Raw genomic sequence first — 26,746 nt, forward strand, 5'->3', positions numbered from 1 at the left:
CAAGGGCTGGCAGCGACCCCAGAGAGCTGCAGACTCCCACTTGAGAGAGACAGATAAAGAAAGCACTTTCTATCAACAAAACCCAACCCAACTTCCCCAGGGCAGGAGAGGGGAGGAGGAGGCCTCAGGAGAAGGCAGAGGGAAACCCGTTGCTCACCCAGCTTCGGCTCTGCTTGGTTTTGCACTGGGATACAGATGGCTACGGACCAGTGGTCCTTCTCAAGCGGCAGGATCTGCTGGTCTTCTCGTATCGGTTTTGGCTCTGCAAAGGTCTTTGGCAGTGCTTCTGCTCTACAACGCCTTTGCCTTTCATGTCCTTCTCACGGCTCTCGCTTCCACCTCTCCCCTCACAGGCCACGACATTAATGGAGCTCTGGAGCCATCTAACATCGACACCAGCATCCTGGAGGAGTACATCAGCAAGGAGGACTCACCAGATATGTAAGTGGTTCCCTTGCTCCACAGCAGGAACAGCACTTGCTGTGTTTTTCTGTGCAGAAGCTCTGCAATGGGAGGAATCTTGACATCACCGTGCCCTGTATTACACCACTGTCCCTCCTAGAGCCCTCCTCTGTAGGAGGTTGGTTTCCTGGGCACTTTTGGCCTTTCCATCCCTACAGGTGGATTTTTCACCCTTTGGGGTCACATCATTCCCACTGATCCAAGTGACCAACCTGTGCACTCCTGCTGGTGCCACCACAATGCTGGCTGTTTCACTCCTCCTCTGGGTGTCCCAGAGCACCTTAATGGCTCCATCCCCATCGCTGAAGGGCTGGGTAGCGGGTGGAAAGTGCTGCCTACCTGTCTTGCAGCTGAGGTTATCACCTTCTCTCTCTCAGCTGTTTCCCTGACATCCCTGCTCCATCTGGCTCTGCACACCCCCAGCCCACCAGCTCAGCCACCATCAGCGCGCCTCTTCCCAGTTCCATCGGCAGTGCTGGCCATGTGAACAACCCTGCTTCCAGTGGTTCCCTCCACCTTCCTTCCCCGGGCAACCAGATCCCGATCCGTCATGGTCCTCTCCTGGCCAACCCTTGCGGACCCAGCTATGGTGCTCACCTCAACTGCAATAACAACAATGGTATGGCTGTGCCCAAGGGCTACCTCGGTGGCCACTGCTTAAACAACATGGTCCCTCCAATCAAATCGGAGACCAAGGCCTCCTACGCACCTGGGTAAGTAGGGCTGGGGTGGCAGGACAAGGGCACGAGGTAAGGCAGACAGTGCTCCAGGCTGGTGGGGCCAGGAGGGTAGAGGTGGCTTGTCCCATTGATGCAGAATAAGTCTTGATGAGACAAAACTTACTTTCCAGTGTGTCCCCTTGGCAATCTCAGGGGAAGATGTTAGCTAAGCTGGGAAGAAAACCACATTTCTCTTGGCCTGATGTTTTAGATACGGAAGAGAAGAAAGAGATGGTGTCTGAGCTGGAGTTACACCCCTTTGTAACTGGCTCCGCATGCAGCCCCAGTGAAGGGGAAGGTGATAATGGAGTCTTAGTGTTGCTGATGGACTCAACTGGCCAGATGGGAGGAGGAATGAAGAAGGGAACGGCGCTGGTGGGCTGGGAGGGAGCAGCAACATGGCGGCCTTGGCAGGGAGCACCACACACCAAGCTGTGTGCAGCGGATGATGGATGTAAGGGACGTGGAGGCCAGGAGGACCCCAGAACTGCTGCTCATCTCTACAAAGCCCTCTCTGGCTTTTCTTCCTCTGCTTTGTGCCCTCTAGTGTTGCCAGCAAGTACGGCGTGGTGCCTCCCATGCCCACAATCCAGCAGCTCGCAGGAGGAATAATTGGGTCTGTAATGTAGCTCCGCTGGGATGACTTTGAAATGAATGACTTGGATGAACTGGAAAAGACCTTCCAGAATGTGACAACCTACATCAGATCTGCCCTTGTTTTATTCCCAGACCAGGGAGTTGCAGTGGAGCTTCTTAGGGAAGCCATACCCAAAAGCAGGGTGGGATACCCTTATGTGACATCCCTTTCTTCTGCATGCCTCTGGCATTCTCCAGGATGTGAGAAGTCCTGGACGGGATCATAGCAATGCTCCATTCATAAACCAGGTCTGGTTACCTGTCTGCTGGCTTCATCATCTTGACTTGCAGGAGAAACCCACCACGGAGACATGGGGAACTGCTGTAGCTGAGGGAAGAGCTCATGTAATCATTTGGGGCTGTCATGGAAGCGACTGAGGCATTTGCCTGGGAATATGTGCTGCTTTGTCCGTGGTGGATCCTTGGTCTGGGATGTGGCTTCGTGAATGGACTCCACCAGGACCTGGTGCTCACTGCATATAGTGGAAGCAGGGTTCATAGCACATTGCAGGTCCTTTCTCTTGGGCCACCACCTCCCTGCCCAGCCCTGCTTGCAGTGACTGCAGCTCGGTCTAGCTGGCAGCAGAGCCTCAACTCTTTCCATGCATTTATTCTCCTGCAAGATATTACTAGAGAAGAACCCAAATCTGAGATGAGAAAATTATTCTCTTGTGCACCAGGACAGTGGAAGATTTACTCTGGCCTGAAGGAAGGGCTGGGAGAAAGAGAAGGAAGTGTTGATTCCAATGGATTTCCAAGGAGGGGCTTTGGGAATGGCTGAAGAGCTCGGCTTCCAGTAAGGGAGGAAGCAGATGTGACACCCTCTTTGTGGTTGCTATCCCCGAGCTCTGGTCGTGCAGCTGAGTGCCCAATTCAGTTGCATTCTGCAGTTAGGACCGAATCTTTCCCCTGCTGCCATTGGAGCAGAGGCAGAGTGATACAGCTGGCAGCTGTGGTGGTGCTCAGGTTCATATAGGTCATATAGCAGAGTACTGCCCATGGCCTTCCCAGGTTGTGCTTTCGGCTCCCCCAGAACCACCCCCCCCCCCCCCCCCCATTTCTCCATGGTGAAGCACAAGGTCTTTGGGGAACGGATGTCTTTTCTGTTCAGCTGCTGAGCTGATGGGGAAACCTCATAGGCAGGTCAGCAAAATACCTCTCCCTGCTGCCAAAGTGTGGGCTGTGGGGAATGGTGAGAGCAGTGCAGTCCCCATATGGTCACTGGAGTTACAGGGTGATGGGCATCCTGTGGGACCATGCGTTGCTCAAACTAGACCAGTTGATTCCGTTGCTGGAAGCTGCTTTACAATGACCTTCCCTTCTGTTTTCTCTGCAGCACTTTACCCGACTCTCCCCCTGACTCTGGATCAGAAGCCTACTCCCCTCAGCAGGTGACTGGTAAGTGCTTTAAGGGAGAGGGAGGGGGGAAAGGTATATATATAACAAGGAAAACCCCAAAGCCGACATCCTCCCCCTCTTTGTTCCATGAAAGTGGTTGGCTCTGCAGCCTTTATCAGACGGGAGAAAACAGGCGGCTGCAATACGTGGGGAGATTATCAGTTAGTAAATATCCCTGGACTTTCGCCTATTGTTCTCCTGCTGGTCTTTGCAAGTGGGGGGAGAGTGAGCAAGAGAGGGAACAGGAGGGAAGGAGAGGTGTGAACCCACTCACACAGGGAGCGATCGGCAGCATGGCTCGTCACTGGGAGGGTGGGATGTGGCACCTGGAGCCTCCCTGTCCTGCCCTGCGCCCCGTGTGAGCCAAAGGCAAGGAGAACGTCCCTGAAATGGAACCCGGTTTGGGGAGACCGAGATGAGCCTTCCGTTCAGCAGTAAGTTCCTTCCACATCCCCCCCTCCCTTCTGAGCTGGGGCTCCCCCTGCAAAGGGTGAGAGAGAGCATAATCCCACCCCACAGTCACTGCCAGCCCATCTCCCTGCTGGGAACCCACCCAGCACTGACCTTCACTGTGCTTTGCTCGAAGAAACTTCTTGCTGAGGAGGGAAGGCTGTGCTGGGCTCCCTACCCCCTCGCCAGCAGCACCCTCTTCCCTGAGCTCCAGCCATTCCTCACCAGGAACAGCACTTACTCTTTTTCTTTTTTTTTTTTCCCCTCTTTTTTTTTTTTTTGATGGAAGAGGTCAAGAGTTCTGTTTATCTTGCTAAAAAAAAATCCCTGGAATTCCTCCTGCCCCTTCCTTAAATATAACAAAGAGGCTGAGTTGCTCACCGAGGGGAGAGCTGCTCCGATCTGCCCAGGGAGGAGAGGAGGCAGTGGGGAGCTGTGCAGGGCCCTACGTGCAGCACATGCACTGGAGATGATGAGAAAACCCATTCCTCACAGTGCTCTGCAGGGCAGGGTGATGGGCTGCTCTGCAAACCCTGATGCAGCCCTGAGTCTGTCTGTGCTCATTGTCCAAGGGTGCTTGGGAAGCTTGTGTTTGGGATGCACTGAGGATGGAGAAGCTGGTGTAGAGGGTCACTGCAATCCACCAGACTCCAGTCTTTGCTTTCCATATGGCACATGCCCATTGGTTTCTACGAAACATAAAAATAAGCTGCTAAGATGGTGCCAACATTGACTCATCCTTGAGGTCTCTTCCAGCTCAAGCCATTCTGTGATTTCCTGCTCCATCTGAAAGGAGCTTGCTCAAGTCTTGCCTGTGCATCAACTTTTGTGCCAGTGTGTTTGATTTCTGGAGTGTATTTATGAGTCCAGATTCCAGAAGTGTTTTGTTTTGAGTCGGAGCCCTCCACTGTGCACTGGCATTGAGCTTTTGTTGAGCTGGAGTCTGGGCAGCTGCAGAGGATTTGCATGCCTCTCCACCAGCATTTATTCTGATGGCAGCATAGTCAAATAAATCCCAAGCACGGCATTTATTAGTGCCCCATTCCACAGAGATGAGGAGGAAGGTGGGGTCATTTGAATGCTTCTTTTTGTTTATTGAAATGTGGAGGTCAAAGTCACCTTCTGGCTCTGCATTTCCAGGCACAGGCTTTGGGCAGGTCCCGCCGTTGGACCTGTTATCCCATCACTTTTTGTATCCATGTAGCTCCTTGGCGATGCAGGAGTTGTCATCAAATCATCAGGGTTGGAAAAGACCTCTTAAGGCCATCGAGTCCAACCCTCAGCCCATCCCCACCGTGCCCACTGACCACGTCCCTCAGTGCCACATTTCCATGTTCCTTGAATGCCTCCGGGGACAGTGAATCCACCACCTCCCTGGGCAGCTGTGCCAATGCAGCACACTCTTTGTGTGCCCTTTCTGTTTGGGTTCTTTGGGTGCAGCTCAGTTCTGATGGCATAGGACTGCTCAATGGGAATTCCTTGTGGCTGGGTTTGGAGCTGACCTCGTGGTGGTCTCATGGTTGTCCCTCTTTCTTCTTTAAGATCCTCACCTCCTTCGGACCATGACCCCTGAGAACATGTGCCATGTAATTCCCCCATCCCGCCTGGAGCACCCCCCACCGCCACCACCTCCTCCTCCTCCTCCCCCCCACCTGCAGCCTGTGCCCCCTCCTTCCCATCCGCACTACCCTGGCCTGCAGCGGGACCTGTACATGAAGGCTGAGCCCCTGATGCCACCCTATGGCATGGGGCAGGGCATGGCACCAGCTGACCTCCACCACGCTCAGCAGTCACAGATGCTGCACCAGCTTCTCCAGCAGCACGGAGCAGAGTAAGGGGCATTGGGATTTGATGTGATTTGGGTTCGGGGGCATTCTGGGGAGGTGTTGAGGTGGGGGTGGCTCAGGGTGGACACTCGAAGCCACACCAAGATGTGGCTCAGTGCACACGTGGCACAGAACTCACTGTTGGTGGCTGGGCAGAAGGTGGTGATGTTGCAGCATTGTCACCTCCCTGTTGTCTCACAGCCTCCCGGTGCACCCTGCCAAGAAAAGGAAGCACTCCGAGTCCCCACCCAACACCCTCAGTGCACAGATGCTTAATGGGCTGATAAAGCAGGAGCCAGGCATGGGGTCTGTGCCACTCAACCCCGACAGAGTTCCCACACCTCCTTGGCACCAGCCAGGACCTCTCTCTCCAGGTATGTGGTTTTCAGCCTCTCATCCCTTTAATCCCTCCCCAGCGTGCAAACCTGGCAATGCCTGGGGAGTGTTCCCCAGGAGCAGGGCAGGGTCCAGACCGTGTGCCACTGCTGTGCCCTGGCTGTCAGGAGTTGACTGGCTTCCTTGTGCTCATACCCAACTGAATGCTGCGTCATATAATTATCGAATCACAGAATGAAGGGAGCTCAAAGAAGATCTGTTTCCAACTTCCTGTCATGGACAGGGTTGCCACTCACTAGGGTGGACTTGCCAAGGCCTCATCAGGGTGACTGAAACACATCTTTCTCCTTCTGCAGGCCTGATTCAGGATAATGACAGCTTGAATGGCTCCTACCTAGACCCCAACTACCAGTCTATAAAATGGCAGCCGCATCAGCAAAACAAGTGGGCAACTCTCTACGATGCCAACTATAAAGAACTGTGAGTAATTCACCCAGAGTAATGTCTTTTCTTTCAGTGGCCTTTCCATTGAGGTTCGGAAGATCCAATGTGTTGGACCTGCCTTGCCTTTTATCACCTGCTGACTTCTGCTTGCCTGCACTATGGTGGAGACATTCTCCCTGCTGTACCTTTGCCATTGGGAAGGTCACTTCACTTCTGAGTGAATGATGGGAGATTAAAGAATGGGTCTGGTTCATAGCAGGAGTGGCTGGGGATAATCCAGAGCCACTTCAGCATGTCTTGAGAGCAGTGCAGAGAGGAGCCTGAGGAGGAGGAGTGGTTGGTGGATGGAGGAGAGAAAGGAAGAGGGAAAGGTTGGAAGAAGGCTGGAAAACCAGGAGGGGTGGAGAGGCCAGAGAGGAAAGCTGGGGTAGAGGGTGGAGGCAGAGTGTGAACAAGCTTTGTAGGAAAGAGTGCTCAGGAGGAACCCACTCTGGATCCTCCCTACATTCCTCAGAGGTGACTGAGAGCAGGCAGGCAGCAGGCAGGCTTCCAGGAGCTGAACATACTGCCCTGTTTCCTTCTCTTTCTGGACAGCCAGAGGCTGGTAGGGTCCTCTTGGGGGACGTGGAAGATGGATTGCTCTGCTTGTGATGCCAAAGAACCCATGGCTGTCATCGTAGCTTGCCCAGATGGTGCTCAGGGCAGGACAAGGACATGTGGCTGAGAGCCCTGCAGAGATGTGACCGATGGCTACTTCTTTGGTGACACTGCTATTTGCAATGGCCGTATTTGTGTCTGTTTCCCTAACTGCAGCAATAGAGGTTTAAGCTGGGGAGGTGTTTGCTTGTTTATTACCAGGCTGTTTCCATAGTCCTCTGCAGAGCTCTGCTTCAACTCTGTTTCCTCTGTGGTGTGAATCTTTCCTTTAGCATGCCATGGCCTGGCAGCTTCCCAGCAGGCTCCCTTTGCCAAACTGTTTTCCCATCTTTAGTGCTTGGTTTTCAGTCAGGGCCTGGACATCACCGGGCAGCTACAGCACTGAGCTTTTCCCACCTGACAAAGCCACCTTCCTGATCCCGAGAGTGGCCTCTCATCTGCTATCAGTGCCAGCAGGGGTTTCCCTGCGTGACAGAAGCACAAATGAGCCTTTTGTAGTCAGCAGGGTCCAAAGAGCTCTGTGCGTGGCCTTGTTTTTCTCTCTGACACAATGAGCCTTCCTTTGCCTTCCGTCTTGCTGTTTACCCATGCTGGGTAGATGGTCTGTCACCTGAAACACGCCACAGCTCCCATGGCAGAGCTTTGTTGCTCACCCTGGTGTTGCACGGGCACACTAACACTACACTGCAGTCACAGCTAAAAGTGCAGCTTTTAACTCCTGCAAGCCCAGCCCTGCACTGCCGCCTTCTTCAGCTCTGTGCTCAGGGTCACTTGCTAATACCTGCTTTTAGGATTTAGGGTGGAAGCCAGAGCAAACCTACTTTTGCTGCATTTAGGTCATGGCCCGGTTGCGTAATGACTAAATTCCTTTGAAATGGCTTCACCTCGATTTTAGGAACCCACGTGTGGGTTATTGTGATGCTGGATTCTACCCAAAGAAAAAGTGAAGGATTGATCAGCTGTGTTTGCTGCTGCACACAACCTCAGTGGTCTTTTCCTTCTCCGTGGCAGCTCAGCAGTCAGGGGGCAGCTCTAGGAAGGGTTGTACAAGCTGAGGCCACATCTCTTTCTAAGTAGAAGATCATTTAAATGGGTTTCTTGATGTAGCACTGCACCAGAATAGAGCTGGGAGGAACTGCATAAGCTCAACTTTCTCTTCTTTCCTCTATAAGGGCTTCTTTTTTCTCTCCCCTTTACTTTTTGGACCACCAACTAATGCTTTAGCATGTAGGAGTCTCTTTCTTCGCTTTTGGTGTACTCAACAAATGAGTATCTCTTTGGGATCTGTAAGTGCTTCCACATTACTTTCCTCTGGGATCATTAAGCAAGAGCCAGCCCTTCCCAGCCTGTCTTAACCATTGTGCACTTCATTTGTGCCGTTATCGTTTCCTGCCCCTAGGGGAAGCATATTTTCTCCCCTGTGATCCACATGCCCACAACCTGTTCACAGCCCCAGGAATCTGAATCATCTGAATCACCTGATTTTTTCCTCCCCTTGCTCTCCAGACGAGACCAGAAAGGCATGTTAAGGAGAGAGGCTGAGCCATGAGAAGAGCAAGAGAACCTGGGGGCTGCAGCCAGTTGAAGAGCAACTGCAGGTGTAGTTATAGGGGGACTGTAGGCTGTAGTTTTCTTAGAAGCAGATCGGGTTAAGGAAACTGAGGAGAGTACAGAGGGAGGAAAGAAGGGCTCCTGCATGGATTGGAGCGGAGGTGCCTGGAAATCTGTGCCTTAGTTTATGTCTCAGGCTGTGGTTATGTGGGCTGAGGAATCTGTGTTGGTTGAAGGAGACCTAAGTCTCCGGATTAGTTTTATTGATTGTATGTTTCTCCTTGGCCTTTTGCGCTGGTTTTGTGGTTTCAGACTTGCTGAACCTTCAAAAGGGTTAGGTGGTTTCCAGCAGCGGTGCCGAAGAGGCCTGGAACCAGGCAGCTCACTAATTTACTCTCGGGAGCAGAAGTAATCCATCTCCCTGACAGTGCGCTCTGATAAATGCCAGCAGGCTCCCTCCTCCCTCTCCCCAAGTGTTTACAGCTTGAGGTAAGGCAGATTAAGGGGAAGGCTGGCTCTGCAGTCTCTTCCCATCAAGGAAGCTTTTGGAAGCCTGGTTTGGAATAAGTGACCCTACAGCCAGCACCAACAGCTGCAGATCCCACAGGGGACAGAGAGCAGCGTGATGTGGTCCAGTCCTGAATGTATTTCAGGTGTTGGTGAAGATGAGCTGAGATGGTGCTGGAAGCCTGGGAGGAGAACAAAGCATGAAATCACTGAGCAAACAGACCCTCAGCTATGGGGCATTCCAGACATGATGGCTTAAGAATGGTTGAAATAATGGGGAATTTGGAATTGGAGAGAGGTAGAGGAGATTTTCCTTCCATGAAGAAAACAGCTGATGGCATGAGAACTTCCCTCTGACAATCTCGTTTTCTGCAACAGATCCCTTCCTTATCAGAGCCATTTTTCCTTGCATTGCCTTTCCCTTAGAGGATGGGGGCACTCCCCACTCCTATAAGTGTGGATCCCAGCGTGGGGTGTTGGTAACCCCTGAAACCTCCTCTCCTCTGATCCTGGCCTTCGAGCCCTGCGTTAATCTGCTTTTGTCAGCTGGGCATTCTGCCCAAAATAATCCATTTGACCCTAGACCTTTTCTTCCTGATGCTTTGCCCTCTGGCCCTTGCTCTCAATGGGAACAGCTAGCCTTGCTCTAGCTGCCCCCAAGCCACTGGCCACTGTTGTCCCTGACCCCAGGAGCTGCTCCTGCCTTCTTTCCCCAACCTCTGAGCACAGGGTTGGGGTGGTAAAGAAACCCAGTCCCCATTGTTTGCTGGGTTCCCTGTCGTTTAAGGTGAAAGGTAGGATGTGTGACAGTGGAGATGCCCTCCAGTGCAGCCCATATTGGAGGGTGATGTTGGTCACAGGCTGAGTCCTTTGGGAGCTCAGGGAACAAGACTCAGCCTGACAACCTGACTGTTTTGGCGTATGTTTGGCAGCCACTGGTTTGAGTGATGTTAACCATAGAATGGTTTGGAAGCAGATGTGGCTTGGAAGTCCAACCTGTCTTCAAGTAGAAACAGCTGAGGTGGCAGAGGGGTGAAAGCAGATGGGAAAAAGGCTCCTCCATTCTTGGGTGAGCGCAGATTGTTCTAGGGCCAGATCAAGCCCTGGCCCCTGAGCCAGAGAAGCTAAATGGAGACCTCATGGCTAAGGCTGGGAAGCGAGCAGCGGTGGAAGGGAATTCCTTTCGTGCTTCTGGTATAGGATAGTGCTCTGCTTCCACCATCTGGCCTGTGTTCAGGGACTGCACAGTCCCTCGGATGCAGGAGATAAGGAATTGCATCCCAGTGTTACTGGGAATGGGCTCCCATATCTCCTCCAGCATTAACCCTGCCGTAGAAAGGTGCTCAGAGAGTTTTAAGGCTGATATCAGAGGCCAGGCTGAGCTGCTTTTTGCTTTCTGACTGTTTAAGCACAAAAATAAAGGGGAAAATGTGGGATTTTGGTTTTTCACTGGAGATTCTCAACGGGCTGAGATGCATCCCAGGGGCCCATCCATCAGGTCTGAGTTCTTTGGTGGTGAGAGAAAAGGGGACTTGCTTAAAGGCCACATATTTCCCTCATTCCCATGGCAACCAGCCCACTAAGGAGATGGAGATTAAACCTCCCCAGCTGGTGTGTGTTGGCTGGGCAGCAGCATCCCCCTCCTCCCACACACTGATTCCACAGGCATTGGGCATGTGGGCAACATCACGAACGTAATGGGTAAAACCAAAAGGCATTTGAGACCCCCAAGGCTCGGTGCTGCCCCACAAGAGCCTGCACTGCCTCTGTTTCTGGGAGTTTAGGACTCTCAGGATGTGCTGGGGGCTCTGGCCTAATGCCTACTGCCTTTTCCATCCACAGCCCCATGCTCACCTACCGTGTGGATGCTGACAAAGGGTTCAACTTCTCTGTGGGCGATGATGCCTTCGTGTGCCAGAAGAAGAATCACTTCCAGGTCACGGTCTACATCGGCATGCTTGGAGATCCCAAGTATGTGAAGACCCCCGAGGGCCTGAAACCCTTAGAGTGCTTCTACCTGAAGCTGCACGGAGTGAAGGCAAGCGGGAGCCAATCGAACACAGCAGGGAGAAGGGGAGCTGAGATCAGGCAACACCATATCTTTCATACACTGAGTCCTATGGGTGTGTGCAGGAGAATGATGAAGGCCATACTTGATCTTCATCTTTTGAGATAGGACTCTAAGATGGATTCGATTGCTCCCTGGGCATCCCCAGGGTTTCCTCTCGCTCCTGTTTGACTCTGGAGGCATTTGGGAAGATCCATTCACCCTCTGCCAGGGCTGCACCCAAGTTAGGCACCGCGTGTTGGTTGTGCAGGAGGGGTTGGGCAGGCAGTGGGAAGGGGAAGGTCTCGGCTTTCCCGTCTTCATCACATCCCCTAATCTTTCTCTCCAGCTAGAGGCCTTGAACCAGTCCATCAACATCGAGCAGTCACAGTCCGACCGTAGCAAACGGCCCTTCAACCCTGTCACGTGAGTGTGGGCTGGGGAATAAGCAATAGCAAGGGTGGGTGGAGAGGGGGGAGGTCATGGGAAGGCTCCAGGTATCACTGTGGGTATCACACCCTCCAGTTTTGCTGCCCACAGCAGAGTTTTCCTCCCTTTATGCTGCCCACTCCCTTTGGTGCCCAATTCATAGCCCTACTGTACTGGAGCAGGACAGGAGATGGCTGTTCCTCAAGGAGCCGCCTCTCCAGAAGCATCCTCACTTGCTCCTCTGTTTTCCCCAGGGTCAACCTGCCTCCAGAGCAGGTCACCAAGGTCACCGTGGGGCGGCTGCACTTCAGCGAGACCACAGCCAACAACATGAGGAAGAAAGGAAAACCCAATCCAGACCAGAGGTGAAGAGCAGGGACACCTTTTCAAACTGTTCTGAGCACTCAGGGTCTGTGGATGTGGCAGCCCTTGCTTTGGGTCCTACGCTGGCCACCTTTTTTTCATGGAGGAAAGGAGATGTGGAGGAAAGATGTCTGCTGTGGCCACTGTGGTATCCCCCATTCTGCAAGGGGTTGTGGACAGGGGAGAGGGGATGTGTGCAGCTCTCTGTGACAGCCTGGTACCCTGTCTTTGAGGCAGATGCAGCAGTTTATGGTGCAGGATGACACCCTGACCTCTCTCCCCTCTTGCCAGGTATTTCATGCTCGTGGTAGCCCTGCAGGCACACGCACAGAACCAGAACTACACGCTCGCAGCCCACATCTCTGAGCGCATCATCGTCCGAGTAAGTCCTCCTCTCCTCCCACAGCCCTTTGCTGGATGAGCTGGGCAGTTCTCATGCACCTCCTTAGCTTTGCAGTGCTTTCCTCTCCCAGCCCTTTCTTCCCTTCTCCCATGCTGCCTTGCTTGCAGCTCTCCTTGCCCATGTCTGTCCCTGTCCATGCCTGCGTTCTCACTCCATCCTTTCCACATCTGCTTGGTTGGAGCAGCAAGAACTTGTTGCAGGACAGAGAAGGTGTCTCCTTGTCCTGACCTTGCACTGGTGCTTACAGTAGAGCTGCTGGGAATGAGGGAATGGTATTGTTAGGATTCTATGGCAGGGTGTCACGGCTTGAACGAAAAATCCACCTGCGTCTGTGACAGGGGCTGTGGGCCCCGGAGGGGCCCTAGGCCGAAAGGAAGAAAGTTAATTAGGAAAAGAAAACAGCGGCAACGATCTAAGGAGGCACACTTATTTACTAAATACTATATCGAAATACAGGATAATAAAATATAATATAATATAATTGAAAATTGAGCTAACGAATCAAGCAAAATAGGAGAGAGAATGAGTCCCGTAACCGAGAGGCCTACTGTGAAATTTAGGCGACACGGCGAAGGCTCCCACACACTCCCCTGAACGCCAGAACTCGAAAGACATCAGTCTAGTCTGCGACAGAGTTAATATAGTGTCCAGGTCCCGTGACCTGTCGTGTTGCTCTCTGGGAGATGTAGTCTTCTTCTGTAAGTTGCAGATTCAGTAAAATTATTCATGCTCTATATGATGTTATGATGTGGAATACTGATAGCAAAATTACAAAATTATTAAACCATGACACAGGGTCAAGAATTCCAGGTGCAGAAAGACTGAGTGCTCTACCATGGCTGCAACTTTATGCAGCAGCATTCAAATGGGAATGCAGAGTGGCAGGAAGAGGTAGGAATCATCCCTGGACTTTCTCAGGGCTCTTAATGGCTGCTTAGCTCTGTGGCCTGAAGGTAGGAGGTAAAATGCAAAGAGAAGGACCTCAGAGTCTGCGGACTGATGCAATGACTGTATCAATCTGCCTCTGTTTCAGCTGAGATCTTCCCCATCCCTGGCTCCCATTTGCAGAACAAGGGCACAGTGTGTGTCATTGGGGTGCATCTGCTTATCTCCATCTTTTTCTGCCTCTTCCCAGGCCTCCAACCCTGGCCAGTTTGAGAGCGACAGCGATGTGCTGTGGCAGCGGGCTCAGCTCCCTGATACTGTTTTCCACCACGGCCGGGTGGGCATCAACACGGACCGCCCTGATGAGGCCCTCGTGGTCCATGGCAATGTGAAGGTGATGGGTTCCCTGATGCACCCATCAGATGTCCGAGTGAAGGAGGACATCCAGGAGGTAAGAGCTGGGCAAACCAGGGTGGGCTTCACTGCAATGGTTCAGAGCAGGGCTCAGGGCCCTCTCCCACAGTGAGGGACCTGTCGTAAAGGTGAACCGTAGTGAGTTTTGCCACCTGGGGTCAGAGCAATGGGATGTAAAGAGGCAGCACCCCACTTAGGAGATGCACGTCTCTGTTTTTGCCCCCAGGTGGACACCACAGAGCAGCTGAAGAGGATCTCACGGATGCGACTGGTGCACTACAACTACACACCTGAGTTTGCAGCTACGGTGGGCATCGACAACACTTCTGAGACAGGTATGGGCCCTGCATTGTGCTGTGCTACCCTGCTTGTGTCTGGGCAGAATGCTGCCCAGAGTCCTGAGAGCCACTGTGCCATTCCCACACAGGTGTCATTGCTCAAGAGGTGAAAGAGATCCTCCCCGAAGCTGTGAAGGACACCGGAGACCTGGTCTTTTCCAATGGGAAGACCCTAGAGAACTTCCTGGTGGTGAACAAGGTCAGTGGCAGCCTGAAGGGACAGGAAGGGCAGGGAAACTGTGGAGGCTGTTGAACCTGGCTCAAGAGAGCTGGAACAGGGAAAGCATGGTGCCTGGGGAATGCTTTTAAACCAGTACCACCCATATGAGTTTCAGACTTGGCTGATCTTTCAGATGTCAGGAGCTGACCTGAGTTGACAGCAGACATCTGCAGGGAGGAGCTTGCCTGGTGTTGGTGAAAGTTATCAGCATCTTCCTCAGGACAGGCTTCTTGTTGGCAGCCTCCTGCAGGGAGGCTCTTGGTCATAATCTCCTTTCTAGATAAGATTAGGTGGTTATGTCAAGATAACCGAGAACACCTGGTTGTCTGAACTCACTATAACCTGTGGCAGCCTCTTTGCTGCTCTGGGTGTTGAGGGGATAGAGCTCACTGTCTCACTGCTCTCCCAAAGCTGCCAGGTTTCTCTTGCATCCCTCCCTCCTCAGTGCCTACAGTGAGAATGGCCAGGGCTGAACTTCGTGCATCCATTGGTTTTTAAGAGAATCTGTCTTGCTCTTGCTGACCGTTTGACCTGTTCCCTGGCAGGAGCGCATCTTCATGGAGAATGTGGGAGCTGTGAAGGAGCTGTGCAAGCTGACAGACAACCTGGAGACCCGCATTGATGAGCTGGAGAGATGGAGCCACAAGTTGGCCAAGCTCAAACGCCTGGACAGCATGAAGTCAACTGTGAGCTCTGGGGCATTCAGGTATGGGCATGCTGAGGGCAAGAGATCCCAAAGAGATGGCTCTTTTCATAGGACCATTAAGGCTGGAAAAGACCTCTAAGGTCACAAAGTCCAACCATCTACCCGTCCATGCCCACTAACTGTGCCCTCAGTGCCATATCCACACGTTTCTTGGACGTGTCCAGGGACCCCAGGCAGTCCTGGAGCAAGGCGGGTGGCAGGACTTTGCAGCTGTCACTTCACACAGAGTTACCTTTTTGCCTGAGAACCTCTTCTTCTTGCAGCCAAACAGGAAGCCAGTTCAGCCGTGCAGGAAGCATACCCCACAAAAAGAGGCCTCACAAGATAGCCAGCAAGGTAAGGGACTGCTCCCAAACAAGCCTTGCTGTGTGGGGAGAAGGTGGACTCCCTTTCCTGCGTGTGCTGCAGTGGGAGAAGCCCTGTCTGCTCCCATTTTCCTCATCTCTCCTTCCATTTTGTCTGTGCCTGATGGAGGTGTTTTCTGGCTTTGCTCTGAGGGGGCTGGGGGCTCGCAGGGGAGCAGGAGTAAAGCTTGGGATGTGACATGCTCAAAAGCAGAGAGGACCAGAGCCCTGAGCTGAGCTTGAGATTTCTCTCTTGTAGTCACCATCGGTTGTCCCGGAGCAGGCCTGCATCAGTCAGCGCTTCCTGCAAGGCACCATCATTGCCTTGGTGATCATCATGGCCTTCAGGTGGGACCATACACCCATGCCTCCCTCCCTCCATCTCATCAGCTCAGTTTAGGCTGCGCCAACCATGACATGTCCTCTGCCCCGTCCTCAGCCTGGACCTTTGTCTTTGCAGTGTGGTGTCCATGTCCACGCTCTATGTGCTGAGCTTGCGCAGTGAGGAGGACCTTGTGGATATTGAAGGGTATGTACCTCTGGGCTCAGTGGGATGGATGTGGTGGCTGGGACAGTCTAAGGCAAAAGGAGCAGCTGCTGTGGGGTTATTGACCAGTCAAATGCATCCACATGTCCAAGCCTTAAACTTTGCATCAAAGCGACGAGCAGAAGAAAAAGAAAGCATCCTGGTGGTTGGCTGCTCACATTACTCGTGGTTTGTCTGAATGTAATTTGGGTGCCTCTTCTGCTGCATTAAAACAGCAAAGTCCCACCACTGTGTTGTGGAGTTGGACTGGTCTGTATGAGGCAAAGCTGTTCCTTAATGTGGAAAGAATGCCAGGCGTGCACACAGTCAGCCTGTGCTGGGCATTCAGTTTCAGCACACTTTGCTCCTTCAGGAGCTGATGGCACCAGATAATGAGCATCTTTTTCTCTTTCTTTTCCCCATCCTACTTCTTTCCCTTACATTCTGGTTACAACTCCCATCCAACTCATTTTTGTTTCCATGTTCTCTTTCATTTTCCCTTTCTTTTCTTTCCATTTCCATTACCCACACCCTCTTTCATTGCCTCCCTTTTCTTCCCTTCTCCATTCACTGCCCCGTAGCTCTTTTGCTGTGCCCACTGCCTGTCTCCTGGCCCTCTTTCGGCACAGGGGTCCCGGGGTCCCAGTTGCTCTGTGCCCACGGTACGTTACTCTTTCATTATACTGTTACTTAATTGCTGCACCCCTTCTCTTAGTTCCCCTTTTTCTTTTCCATCTGCACTACGGAAGAAAAATGGTGAGCAAAAGGTGATGGCTCAGCAAGAAGCAAACAGGAGTTACATCGTACAGTCCGTAAGGTTGGAAAAGACCTTTCATCAGGTCCAACTGTCCACCCATCACCACTGTGTCCATCAAACCATGTCAGGCAATATGGAAGGGGAATTTCAGGCTGAAGAACCAATGAATCGAAAGCTAAATGTACTCTGCAGGTAGATCAAGAATAGGCAGCACTTAGAAATAATCACAGATCACAGAATTACAGAATGACCCGGGTTGGAAGGGACCTCAAGGATCATGTAGTTCCAACCCCCTGCCTGGCAGGGCCACCAAACATACACCTTTTACTAGATCAGGTTGCCCAGAGCCCTGTCCAACCTGGTCTTGAACACCTCCAAGGACGGGGCATCCACAACCTCCCTGGGCAGCCTGTTCCAGGACCTAACCACTCTCCTAGTAAAGAACTTCCCCCTAACATCCAACCTAAATCTTCCTTCTTTTAACTTAAAACCATTTCCCCTAGTCCTGCTATTATCAGCCTTTTCGAAGAGTTTACTACCCTCCTGGCAGTAAGTTCCCTTCAGGTATTGAAAGGCTGCAATGAGGTCACCCCGCAACCTTCTCTTCTCTAGGCTGAACAAACCCAACTCCCTCAGCCTGTCCTCATAGGGGAGGTGCTCCAGCCCCCTGATCATCTTTGTGGCCCTCCTCTGGACCCTTTCCAAAATCTCCATGTCTTTTTTGTACTGAGGGCTCCACACCTGGACACAGTACTACAGATGGGGCCTCACAAGAGCAGAGTAGAGAGGGACGATCACCTCCCTATCCCTGCTGACCACCCCTCTCCTGATGGAGCCCAGGATCCCATTTGCTTTCCGGGCTGCCAGAGCGCACTGCTGGCTCATGTTAAGTTTCTCATCTATCAGGACCCCCAGGTCTTTCTCTGCCGAGCTGCTCTCAAGGACCACTCCTCCCAGCCTGTACAGGTGCCTGGGGTTCTTCCGGCCCAAGTGCAAAACCTTGCACTTTGCCGTGTTGAACCTCATTAGGTTCACCTGAGCCCAGCTTTCCAGCCTGTCAAGGTCCCTCTGAATGGCATCCGTTCCCTCCACCGTATCGACTGCACCACTCAGCTTGGTGTCATCAGCAAACTTGCTGAGGGTGCACTCTATTCCCTCATCGATGTCATTAATAAAGATGTTAAAGAGCACCGGTCCCAAGACAGACCCTTGAGGGACACCGCTCGTTACCGGCCTCCACCTGGACATAGAGCCATTGACCACCACCCTCTGTCTGCGGCCTTTCAACCAATTGCTTATCCATCTAGTTGTCCACCCATCAAATCCACTTCCCTCCAATTTGGAGATGAGGATGTGATGGGGGACCATGTCAAAGGCCTTGCTCAGGTCCAGGTAAATGACATCGGTCGCCTTCCCTTCGTTCACCAACGCCGTCACTCCATCATAGAAGGCCACAAGATTAGTTAAGCATGACCTTCCTCTGGTGAAGCCATGCTGGCTGTCTCGGATCACATGCTCATTCTTTATGTGATCAAGCATGTTGTCCAGGAGGATCTGTTCCATCATCTTCCCCGGCACGGAGGTGAGACTCACCGGCCTGTAGTTCCCCGGGTCCTCCCTGCTCCCCTTCTTGTAAATGGGAGTGACGTGACCCTTCCTCCAATCATCCTCACCTGACAGCCACGACTTCTCAAATATGATGGAGAGCGGCTCAGCAACCACCTCAGCCAGCTCCTTCAGGACCCTGGGATGCACGCCATCTGGCCCCATAGACTTGTACTCATTCAGTCTAAGGAGGCACTCTCGGACTTGCTCTACCCTTACAGTGGGGAGGGATTTACCTCCTTGGTCCCCACATAGAGGTATGGGGGTGCAAGACTTAGGGACGTGAAAAAGACTAGAATCCTGGCCACCAGTGAAGACCGAGGTGAAGAACTCATTCAGCACCTCAGCTTTCTCTTCATCTGTTGAAGCCATTTCTCCTTTTAAATTTACCAAAGTAGGTACGCCCATTTTGGCCTGTCTCTTCTGGCCAATGTACCTGTAGAAGGTTTTCTTATTGTTTTTCACGTCCCTCGCCAAGTTCAGTTCTGCCTGTGCCTTGGCTTTCCTGATCCCACATCTGCAAGTCTGGACGGCATCCCTGTATTCTTCCCGGGTGACACAGCCTTGTTTCCAGAGCTTGTACCCCCTTTCTTCACCCTCAGTTCTCTTAGCAGGTCCTTGCTGAGCCATGCCGGTTTTCTACCTCGCCTGCCCACTTTCTTAATCAGGGGAATGGAGACCTCTTGTGCTGCCAGGAGGGCATCCTTGAAGAGCAGCCAGCTCTCCTCAACGTCCTTGTCTTTGAGGGCAGCGCGCCAGGGGATATTGGCCAGCATTCCATTGAGTAGCTTGAAGTCTGCTCTTCTAAAGTTCAGCATCCTGGTCCTGCTCTTTGCCAGGCCCACATCGCTTGAGATCACAAACTCAACCAGGGCATGGTCGCTGGAGCCCAGGCATCCTCCAACCTTGACGCCTTTGATGATCTCCTCAGCGTTGGTGAGCAGCAGGTCCAGCAACGCTTGACCTCTGGTCGGTCTGTCCAATACCTGAACCAGAAAGCTATCATCAATGGATTCCAAGAGCCTTCTGGAGCTCTTGCAGCTCGCCGTGTGGTTTTCCCAACACATGTTCGGATGGCCGCTAATTCTTCAGCTAATACCCTGTTACCCCTAGGAGAAAGGATGCAAACTGAAGGATTAACCCCAGAGATGTTCCTACACTCTCTTCATATATGAGTAGCTTTATTGTGAAGGGTCACTCTCAATTACAGTTGAGCTTAGCGTGCAAAAAAAGGGCAGGAAAAACTTTACCTTGATTACTTCCATTTATGAGCCATCACTCCTGGGAGTGCTTGGAAAGGCACTGTGTGCCACTTCTGGTGCCTGGTCTATGAACTCCACTCCTGTGTTTTGGCACTGCAGGAAAAAACATCCTCAGAAAAAGAAGCAAACAGAAAGCAGATTGAGAGGTCTGGCCTTTAATGCAGCATTACAACACAGGGAAAGCTGACTGAGTTACTAATTAGGACCAGATGTGTAAAGCAGCTTAGTCGATGTGATCTGTAGCAACATACTTTCCTTCAGAAGGAAGCAGGTCTTATTTGTCCATCAGCAGCCTTTGAAGAAAATACTGTGTGAAGAGCAGTGCAAGGTATGGTTAATTTGTTCTTTTAAGAATGCCATGAGGTTTACAAGAGGCTATTAAAAGGTAATTGCTGATGGGAGGCAAGATAAAGCTGGGCATAGTGAGTGTTGACAAGGCAGTGGAGGGATGGAGGTAGATCTTAGCTGGGATAAAAGCTGGCTTCAGAGGCTGGATCTGCTTTTCCTCCAGCAGTCCAACACTGGTTCTCCTTTCACCGATGAAAGAAATATGTAATCAGGTCCGTCTTGGAGGTGACAGTGTTATTTTGCTGTCTCTAAGTGAATGAAGGCTCTTTGAGAAACCATGAGCAGTGCTAAGAGGACAGGCAGGACATGTGAAACAAGGGAAAGAGGAAACTGAAACAAGGAGGGAACAGACAGGTCAGGCCTTACATTTCTTTGCTTGGAGCTCAGGAGAAATCTCTGTGCAATGAACAGCTACAGCTTAGACTTGTTCCTGCCAGAAGCAGGGCTGCCACCCCATCCACTGTGGCATCTCCCAGCTCTCTGCGCCATGTTTGTGCCTGGTGTGCTTCTCTCCTGCCTTGCTTTTCTCCCCTGCCTGCCATTGCTCTGTTGGCTTGTTCCATCCCCCCACTCACTGCTACACCCACAAAGTGGTCCCCTGTAACAGAGCTTCACCCCTGCTTTCCTACATTCCAGGTCAAGCCAGAACATCGACAAAACACAGATGGTGCGATCCACAGCTGCATCAGACAGAGCCAGCAGCAGGACCCCAGCACGCCACGGTGGGTCACAGCTGCACCTCCATGCCAGAGGCTTGTGGCACGGAGCTGGCTCCATGCTGGGAGCTCCTCAGAAGAGATGCAAAGAGTGTTGGCTTACTCCAGGTCCCTCTGCTCTTTGCCCTGCAGTCACATCAAACATGCTCAATGTACTCGATGCTTTACCCGGTCACAGCGTGCTCGCCTGTTTCAACCCACCGTGTTTCTCCACATGCTGCTCTGCTGCTCCCACCAATGCCTCCTCTGTTGCCCTCTCTGAGTCCAGCGCTACTCGTGCCACCAATCAGACAGGTAAGTCCCATCCCAGCAGGAGGGAGATGCTGGGACAGTGCTGAGCTCTGTGTCCCACTGCTGCATCGCTTCGTGGCCCCAGATCCCTCTCACCTGGTGTCCTACCCCTGCACCCACCCAGTGACTGCTGGGCTGCCGACGTGGTGTGCTTTGTACATCCATGATCCTGCTGCCAGGGTAAGTGGCAACAGAAGAGCTTGCTCTGCCAGTGCAATGCCATGAGAGCTGGCCAGTGTGCCCTAGGAACTGCAACTTGCTTTTGGCAGGCCAGGAACTGTGCTTTACAAGCCCACTTTTGACATCACTACTGCAGGAGGAGCAGCATCTCAGGCAGTCACTGCCCAGCCATAACACCTCTGGAGTCATAGAGCCATAGGAATGTTGGATTGGAAGGGACCTTAAAGATCTCAGAACCACAAAATGGTTGGGTTGGAAGGAGCCTCAAAGCCCCCCCAGCCCCTGCCCAGGGGCTGGATGCCCCCGACCAGTTCAGGCTGTGCCTGGACCTCAGCACCCTCTGCATAAAGGATTTCCTCCTCACATCTAACCTAGATTTCCTATCTTTTAGTTAAAAAAAACACCCCCCCCCTTGTCCTATTATTCCATGCCCATGTAAAAAGTCACCCTCTTTCTGTTTATCAGCTCCTTTTAAGTACTTGGAAGGCCACAATGAGGTGACCTAGAGCCTTCTCTTGTCCAGGCTGAATGACCCTCAGCCTCTCAGCGCATCTCTCCCTTTCTTTCACAGACCAAAGTCAGACCTCACTGCAGCCAGTGACAAATATCAAAGCCAAATCCAGGGGCATCACCAGGAAGGCAACCTCCTACGCCAAGTGGCCAAAGACGCCTGACAGGTCTCAGAGCTTCGGCAGCCCTAATGCCAGCCCCTCTTCCCCCTTCACCCACCTCCAGGGCAAATCCAAGTACATCTCCAACCTCTCGCTCTCCCGCAGCAACTCCCCACTGGGGCAGGCTCGGCCACAGCGCAGCATCAGGCAGCCGGTGAGCGAGTGGCCCCGCAGTCAGGACCCCAGCACGGATGGTAGGTGGGCCCCTGGCCTCCCTCTCGTGGCTCTTCTTCAGTTGCCAGCCCTTTGCTGTTCCTACATAGCCCATCTCCCACCCACAGGGCCAAGCCCAGTGCTGCGTTCCATCCGGATCCTGGAGATCGACATGGTCATCCAGTCCCAGTTCTGTGCGGCCAGCAACGCGTGCAGGTGAGGGAGATGGCAGTTCTAGGGGAGCTCCATCAGCAGATGGGCTATTCCTGGATCCTTGGGCTTTCACTTACCATCACTCCGAGGCAGCCCGTGGCCACAGGAGCTGGGACCCCTGTTGAGTCCAGCCCTGCTCCTTCATCCAGCATGCAGGAGGACTGGATTTGGTGATGAGCTGGCTTGGGAACTGGCCCAACCCAGAGATGGGACTTTGGAGCCCACCCTGGCCATCTCACTCCAAACTGAATTGCTGCAGTGAGGTCTTTCTCTGTCTTCCTAGGACTGGAAACTTCACCTACCGCATCCCCATCAGCCAACTGACAGCAGTGAACACCAACCTGACCCTGGAGATGAAGTGAGTGGACGGGGCTCCTTGGTGTTCCTACATCCCTCAAGTGGGTTGGGTACCATGCCACGTCACTGCAGTGTCTCCTGCCCAACCTGCTTAGAGACAGCAGCGCCTGACACCTTCCAGGGCTTCACCTCCTCTTGTCTCCCCAGCTCCTCCTCTGTGCTGTCCATCTCCCTCTGTGGCCTTGTCTCCAGCGACCCTTGCCAGGATGCTGTGAACACAGACAGCTTCAGTGATGGCACAAACACGCAGGTAAGGGGTGAAGCATTGAGCTCAGGCAGCTGACCCATGCACTGGTACCTTATGTCTCTGAGCTGATGCTTCCAAGGCCCGTGGGGCTGGATAAAGCATTCAAGTGCTCTTTGTCCTGCTCAGCCTATCTCCATAGCTGAGCGTGGAGCTGCTGTTCCTCCATAGACTGCTGTAGGGTCACTCAATGGACCAGAGATGTGCTCTGCTTGCCACGATGGCCTCAGAGACATCCCAGGATGCTCAACCCTGCTCTCACCGCAGACACTCTCTTTTCTTCCTCAGGAAATGACGCACCGTTGGCCTCTTGTGATGCTGTCTTTCAGGGAGTTCACCTACCACTTCAGGGTGGCACAAACTGTGAGTACAAGAAGCTGCTTTTACTCCTCTTGTCCAGGGCTCAGTGGGAGGACGGCAACAGGAACGTGGTATCATGCATGCAAGACCTATAAGCTCTTCTTGCTTTCTCACATAGGGCCGAGCCAACTGCAGCACTACTCCCGAACAGATGGGACACTTTTTTACTGACTATTATTTTCAGTTTTACTGGCTCTGTGAGTGAGTCCCGGCAGCACCAGTGCCCTTTGGTTGCAGAGAGGAGGGGGACTGGTGACACTGGGAACCTCCTGTACGCCCTCCTCCGCTTGACCCCCAGCCCCACCTAAGCCCCATCACCCTCCTCGGGGGTGGAGATGATGGTTTGGTTGTGGCTGGCAGTGCTGACACCGAAGTACAGCACACACAGAACATGGGACCTAAGCCACAGAAACACAACCAGCCCTGTGCCATCTCCTGGGCTCACCCAGCACCAACACTGACCCAGACACCCCTCCTTCCCTTCTGGGGATGCTCGTATCCCCCACCCCCTGCGACACTGGATTTGAAAGCATTACACTGGAGGGATCTGCCACATCCCAGAGCATGGGACTGGCCCGGCTGTGCCACGTCAGTTCTCCACAACACTGGAATTGCTCACACTGGAGCCCTTTCCAAGAGGAAAAAGCTGGAGTTTCACCTGGGAAGGAAAGGCTGTGCCTGGACACACTGGAAGTTGTACACTGGAGTTGCTGTTCCCTCTGGTTGGACCTGCAGCCCCACTGGACCCCTGGAGACCTCAGTACCCCTATTCTCCACTCAAGGTGCAGCTTCCACATTTTCCCCCCTCCTCACTGTGCTGTCACTGTATCCAGGTCAGAATGGATAAACTCAAGAACCCCACTAGAGATGCTGCTGAGGCTGTGCCCAGGCCAAACCATATGTGGGGACACTTAACCACCAACCCATGGGAGGAGAACTACCCCAAGCCACCTTTGTGAAGTGTTAGTTAAACATAGTGGGACCTGTTTTCTCCACTCTCCAGCAATGTTTGGCCACTTGTGGTGTGCACAGAGCTGCCCAGTTGGCTCTGAAGAAGAAGACGACTGGCCAAGCCCAGTGTGCCCTGCAGAGCTATGCTGGGCTGCTGGGGATATATGATGTGGTTTCACTGCACCACCAGCATAACAGGGGAAACAACCACGACAGTGAGCTGTCACCATCTCTGCTCTCAGAACGCAGTTAGGCTGAGTGTACTCTGGGTATTTTACTGTTACAAGTTCTTAACTTGCTAAACTACTGAATTTTTGTTTTTATTTTTTTTTAAAGCCGCATAAAAATGGGTCTCTTCATTCTGTCCCTGAGCTCTGTGAGTCTTGCATAGGAAACCGAAGGGGGGCACTGCTAAGGTCCATGTTAAACCCCGACTGCTGCAGCAGTGCTGGCATGTCAGCTCCCAGTGCTCTCATGTCCTCCTCCCTGTCCTGCTCCAGCTAAAGGAGAGCTCTGTGCTCCTGGAGGCTGAACCAGCTTTATAAAACAGAGACCCATTTTCCTAAGGAAGCAGCACTGGGGAATGGCAGTGAGGGGGGACACACCAGTCCTTAAGGAAACCCTAAAGCTGATTAAGAGAAGAGCGCAATCTTTGGGACTCTACATCAGGATCTGGCTGCTGCACTGTGTAGAGTCAGTGGAGATGGATGCAGTGATCCCTTTGCCTGCTGCAAGCCATGCTGTTTCCATCACTGAGGAGCACGGGGCAGGAGCAGCTCTCTACTACCACCAGCAGGCTCTTCTGCTGTGCACCGTGTCTGTTCCAGAGCTCCCTTCTGAGGCTGTCCCAGCAGAGCAGCCACAGCCTTGCAATTCCTTGCAGCATCACTGGGAGTTTACGTGGCTGCCCCTCTTGGACATTGCCCTTCTCTTTATTTGCAGAGCAGTTCCAATGTCAGCTCTCAATTCCAACGCTGTGCCCGTGGGCAGCAGTGAATGAAATGGGTGATGTTTTCTAGTGAGCACGATGCACTGAAGCCTGGGCAGCCAGGAACCAGAGGGTGAGCAGGGAAAATGGCAGGCAGCCACTAAGGAATGAAGTTGAGGGAGACCTTTGGGGAGCTTGGAGGGAGAGCAAGAAGCACAGGAGTACCAACATACAAACAGGTCAGCTCTGTGCTCAGCAGGATTTTCTGCTTCTGCAAGGAAACCCTCTGGTGCAGCTCTCCAGAGAGGATGCTCAGCACTCTTCTTTCCACCTGCCCCAGGTGTTTTGCTCAGCCTCAAACTGAATAAGTTACTTTCTTGGCAGCTTTTACTCTCCACTTGGCAATCAGCAGCTCAGCCAGTCCTCATCCAGGCGAGCGATGCCCTGTGCTCTGCCAGCTCTGCTCAGCTGAGGGGCAGCCTTCTCAGACCCTGCTGCCATTTCTCCTACCTGCCCACGCTCTCTTTTATCCCCCATAGAGGTAATGGGCAGCACCGTGATAGCTGGAGCTGACAGTGCTGCCTGCAATCACTGCCACCCTTGCCAACAGAGCATTAGAGCCACACGTGTGTCTCCCTGGCTGCAGGCAGGGAGGGAGAAAGCAATCAACCACTGGATACGTGCCAGCCCAGGAGGAGGTGGGGGTCTCTCAGGTGTCCCTGTGACGCTCAGCCATTGGGTTACAGTGGCCTCAGCAAACAAAGTGCCTAAGGGCTATGGGAACATCTCCAGTGCCTTGTTCTGCCAACAGGGTTCCCTATGCCTGTGTTAAACCCTGTGTGTCTCAAAAGCAGCGGTCAGTTAGCTTGAGAAATGAAATGAGGCAATACCCAAAGCACAACAGGTGGTGTAAAACAGCTGTTTTACAGCAGGAAAACAGAAGGGGCTGACAGCAATCCATGGTATCCAGAGGAGAGATTCAGAACATCATCTTACGTTGCAGTAATGTCTTTTGTCTTAACTTACGTCACAAATCATATGCCTGTTCCACCAGCAGCCAAGCAGGAATGAGCTCAGAAGGGTTTTGTAACAATAAAGGCAACAAGATTGCTTCTCAGCCCACGGAGACAGCTGTTTGCACAGACAGACCACCCCTAGAAGGCTCTTTGCCCTTCCCACCCGCACCCACTGCCGTGTTCCCCATCCCCAATCAGTAACCAGAGAGTTCACAATCAGGCCTTATACCTGCATGAGACGGTGGGGGCTCTGAGCCAACGTCTCCAGCCTTGCAGCTTGGGGAAACCCTTCTTCAGCTGGAAACGGGAGCTTCATCTCTCTAGACATTCTTGGCAGGAAGGAAAACAAGCGTGGAAATGAGGCCACATGCCAAAGTTTGGCTGTTTCGGAGTTTGTTTCAAAAGCAAATTCACAAACATTCTGTCCTACTGTCAAGAGCTTAAAGCCTGTAAATAGAGACTGTACCACCACCGCGAGAATTAAGAAAAGTAAAGCACTAATTTGTTTGGTTTAAATGTTGCTGTCACAGCTTTAATCACTGTATATTGCCAGCGAGTTCGTAGAGTTGCCTTCTTAGCAGGTATTCTTGATGATAGGTTTTTATTTGTGGGGAACAAGTGTGGTTTCCCTTCCTTTCTTTCTGATTTCTATTTATATTTTGCTAAATTGGAGTGTCGAGTCTCCGGATTCCCCACTTTTATGTTTGGCTTATTTAGACTTTGTTTTATGCTGGAGGTAAATATGCCCATATAAATAAAGATATGAATATTGGCTTTGTATCCAAGGAAGCCTCCTGCCTCTGTTCCTCCCTCGCTGTCTGCAAATACTCCTTGCATTGTCCAGCTAAATTCCTCCCGTGTGTTCAACTGCTCAGAAGGAAATAAGAATTATGTTGCCTCCTTACAGAACAGCTGCTTCTGCTGCTGAAAACAGCCTAGAAAAGTCTGTGGGTTTAATAAGGGGCCCCACCCCAAGGCTCATGAGTTTTGAGTAGAAATGAGAGGTAGTTCATAAAGCCACGTACAAGCATCT

The 26,746-nt window shown here is 52.4% G+C and overlaps 2 protein-coding genes across 19 annotated transcripts in view; one reads left to right on the forward strand and one right to left on the reverse strand.

Moving 5' to 3' along the window:
* MYRF (myelin regulatory factor) overlaps nucleotides 1-26,498 on the forward strand; it is a 36,389-nt gene extending 9,891 nt beyond the window's left edge. For 2 of the 18 annotated variants that reach the window (XM_015863213.3, XM_085547930.1), the window contains exons 2-27: nucleotides 354-441; nucleotides 840-1,175; nucleotides 3,154-3,215; nucleotides 5,208-5,496; nucleotides 5,693-5,865; nucleotides 6,184-6,307; nucleotides 10,829-11,024; nucleotides 11,383-11,459; nucleotides 11,717-11,827; nucleotides 12,117-12,207; nucleotides 13,364-13,564; nucleotides 13,754-13,862; nucleotides 13,955-14,064; nucleotides 14,631-14,791; nucleotides 15,055-15,127; nucleotides 15,395-15,483; nucleotides 15,596-15,664; nucleotides 16,243-16,323; nucleotides 20,270-20,355; nucleotides 20,482-20,643; nucleotides 21,392-21,685; nucleotides 21,773-21,860; nucleotides 22,141-22,215; nucleotides 22,362-22,464; nucleotides 22,747-22,821; nucleotides 22,937-26,498. In XM_015863213.3, coding sequence (XP_015718699.2) covers nucleotides 354-441; nucleotides 840-1,175; nucleotides 3,154-3,215; nucleotides 5,208-5,496; nucleotides 5,693-5,865; nucleotides 6,184-6,307; nucleotides 10,829-11,024; nucleotides 11,383-11,459; nucleotides 11,717-11,827; nucleotides 12,117-12,207; nucleotides 13,364-13,564; nucleotides 13,754-13,862; nucleotides 13,955-14,064; nucleotides 14,631-14,791; nucleotides 15,055-15,127; nucleotides 15,395-15,483; nucleotides 15,596-15,664; nucleotides 16,243-16,323; nucleotides 20,270-20,355; nucleotides 20,482-20,643; nucleotides 21,392-21,685; nucleotides 21,773-21,860; nucleotides 22,141-22,215; nucleotides 22,362-22,464; nucleotides 22,747-22,821; nucleotides 22,937-23,023 — 3,410 coding nt within the window. In that variant the 3' untranslated portion in view covers nucleotides 23,024-26,498. Of the gene's footprint in view, nucleotides 1-353; nucleotides 442-839; nucleotides 1,176-2,430; nucleotides 2,614-3,153; nucleotides 3,216-3,496; nucleotides 3,650-5,207; nucleotides 5,497-5,692; nucleotides 5,866-6,183; nucleotides 6,308-10,828; nucleotides 11,025-11,382; nucleotides 11,460-11,716; nucleotides 11,828-12,116; nucleotides 12,208-13,363; nucleotides 13,565-13,753; nucleotides 13,863-13,954; nucleotides 14,065-14,630; nucleotides 14,792-15,054; nucleotides 15,128-15,394; nucleotides 15,484-15,595; nucleotides 15,665-16,242; nucleotides 16,324-16,410; nucleotides 16,479-20,269; nucleotides 20,356-20,481; nucleotides 20,644-20,725; nucleotides 20,821-20,909; nucleotides 21,686-21,772; nucleotides 21,861-22,140; nucleotides 22,216-22,361; nucleotides 22,465-22,746; nucleotides 22,822-22,936 lie in introns of those variants that run through there. The other 16 variants (XM_015863216.3, XM_085547927.1, XR_014946242.1 and 13 more) reach the window with 15 other exon arrangements.
* On the reverse strand, nucleotides 16,501-18,966 carry LOC146760607 (uncharacterized). The gene is made up of 2 exons (XM_085548098.1): nucleotides 18,414-18,966; nucleotides 16,501-16,604 (listed from the first exon to the last, which is right to left on the reverse strand). The coding sequence occupies exon 1, from the start codon at nucleotides 18,839-18,841 to the stop codon at nucleotides 18,503-18,505; it is 339 nt and encodes a 112-aa protein (XP_085404224.1). The 5' UTR covers nucleotides 18,842-18,966; the 3' UTR covers nucleotides 16,501-16,604; nucleotides 18,414-18,502.
* Nucleotides 26,499-26,746: the final 248 nt, after the last annotated feature.

This window comes from Coturnix japonica, chromosome 5 (assembly GCF_054131305.1).
Source record: "Coturnix japonica strain WE chromosome 5, WE-NBRP24, whole genome shotgun sequence".
Taxonomy (NCBI): domain Eukaryota; kingdom Metazoa; phylum Chordata; class Aves; order Galliformes; family Phasianidae; genus Coturnix; species Coturnix japonica.

What these genes read in the sequence shown, in the direction of transcription:
- LOC146760607 (XM_085548098.1), bottom strand. Translation starts at nt 18,841, where the DNA reads ATGCTGAACTTTAGAAGAGCAGACTTCAAGCTACTCAATGGAATGCTG.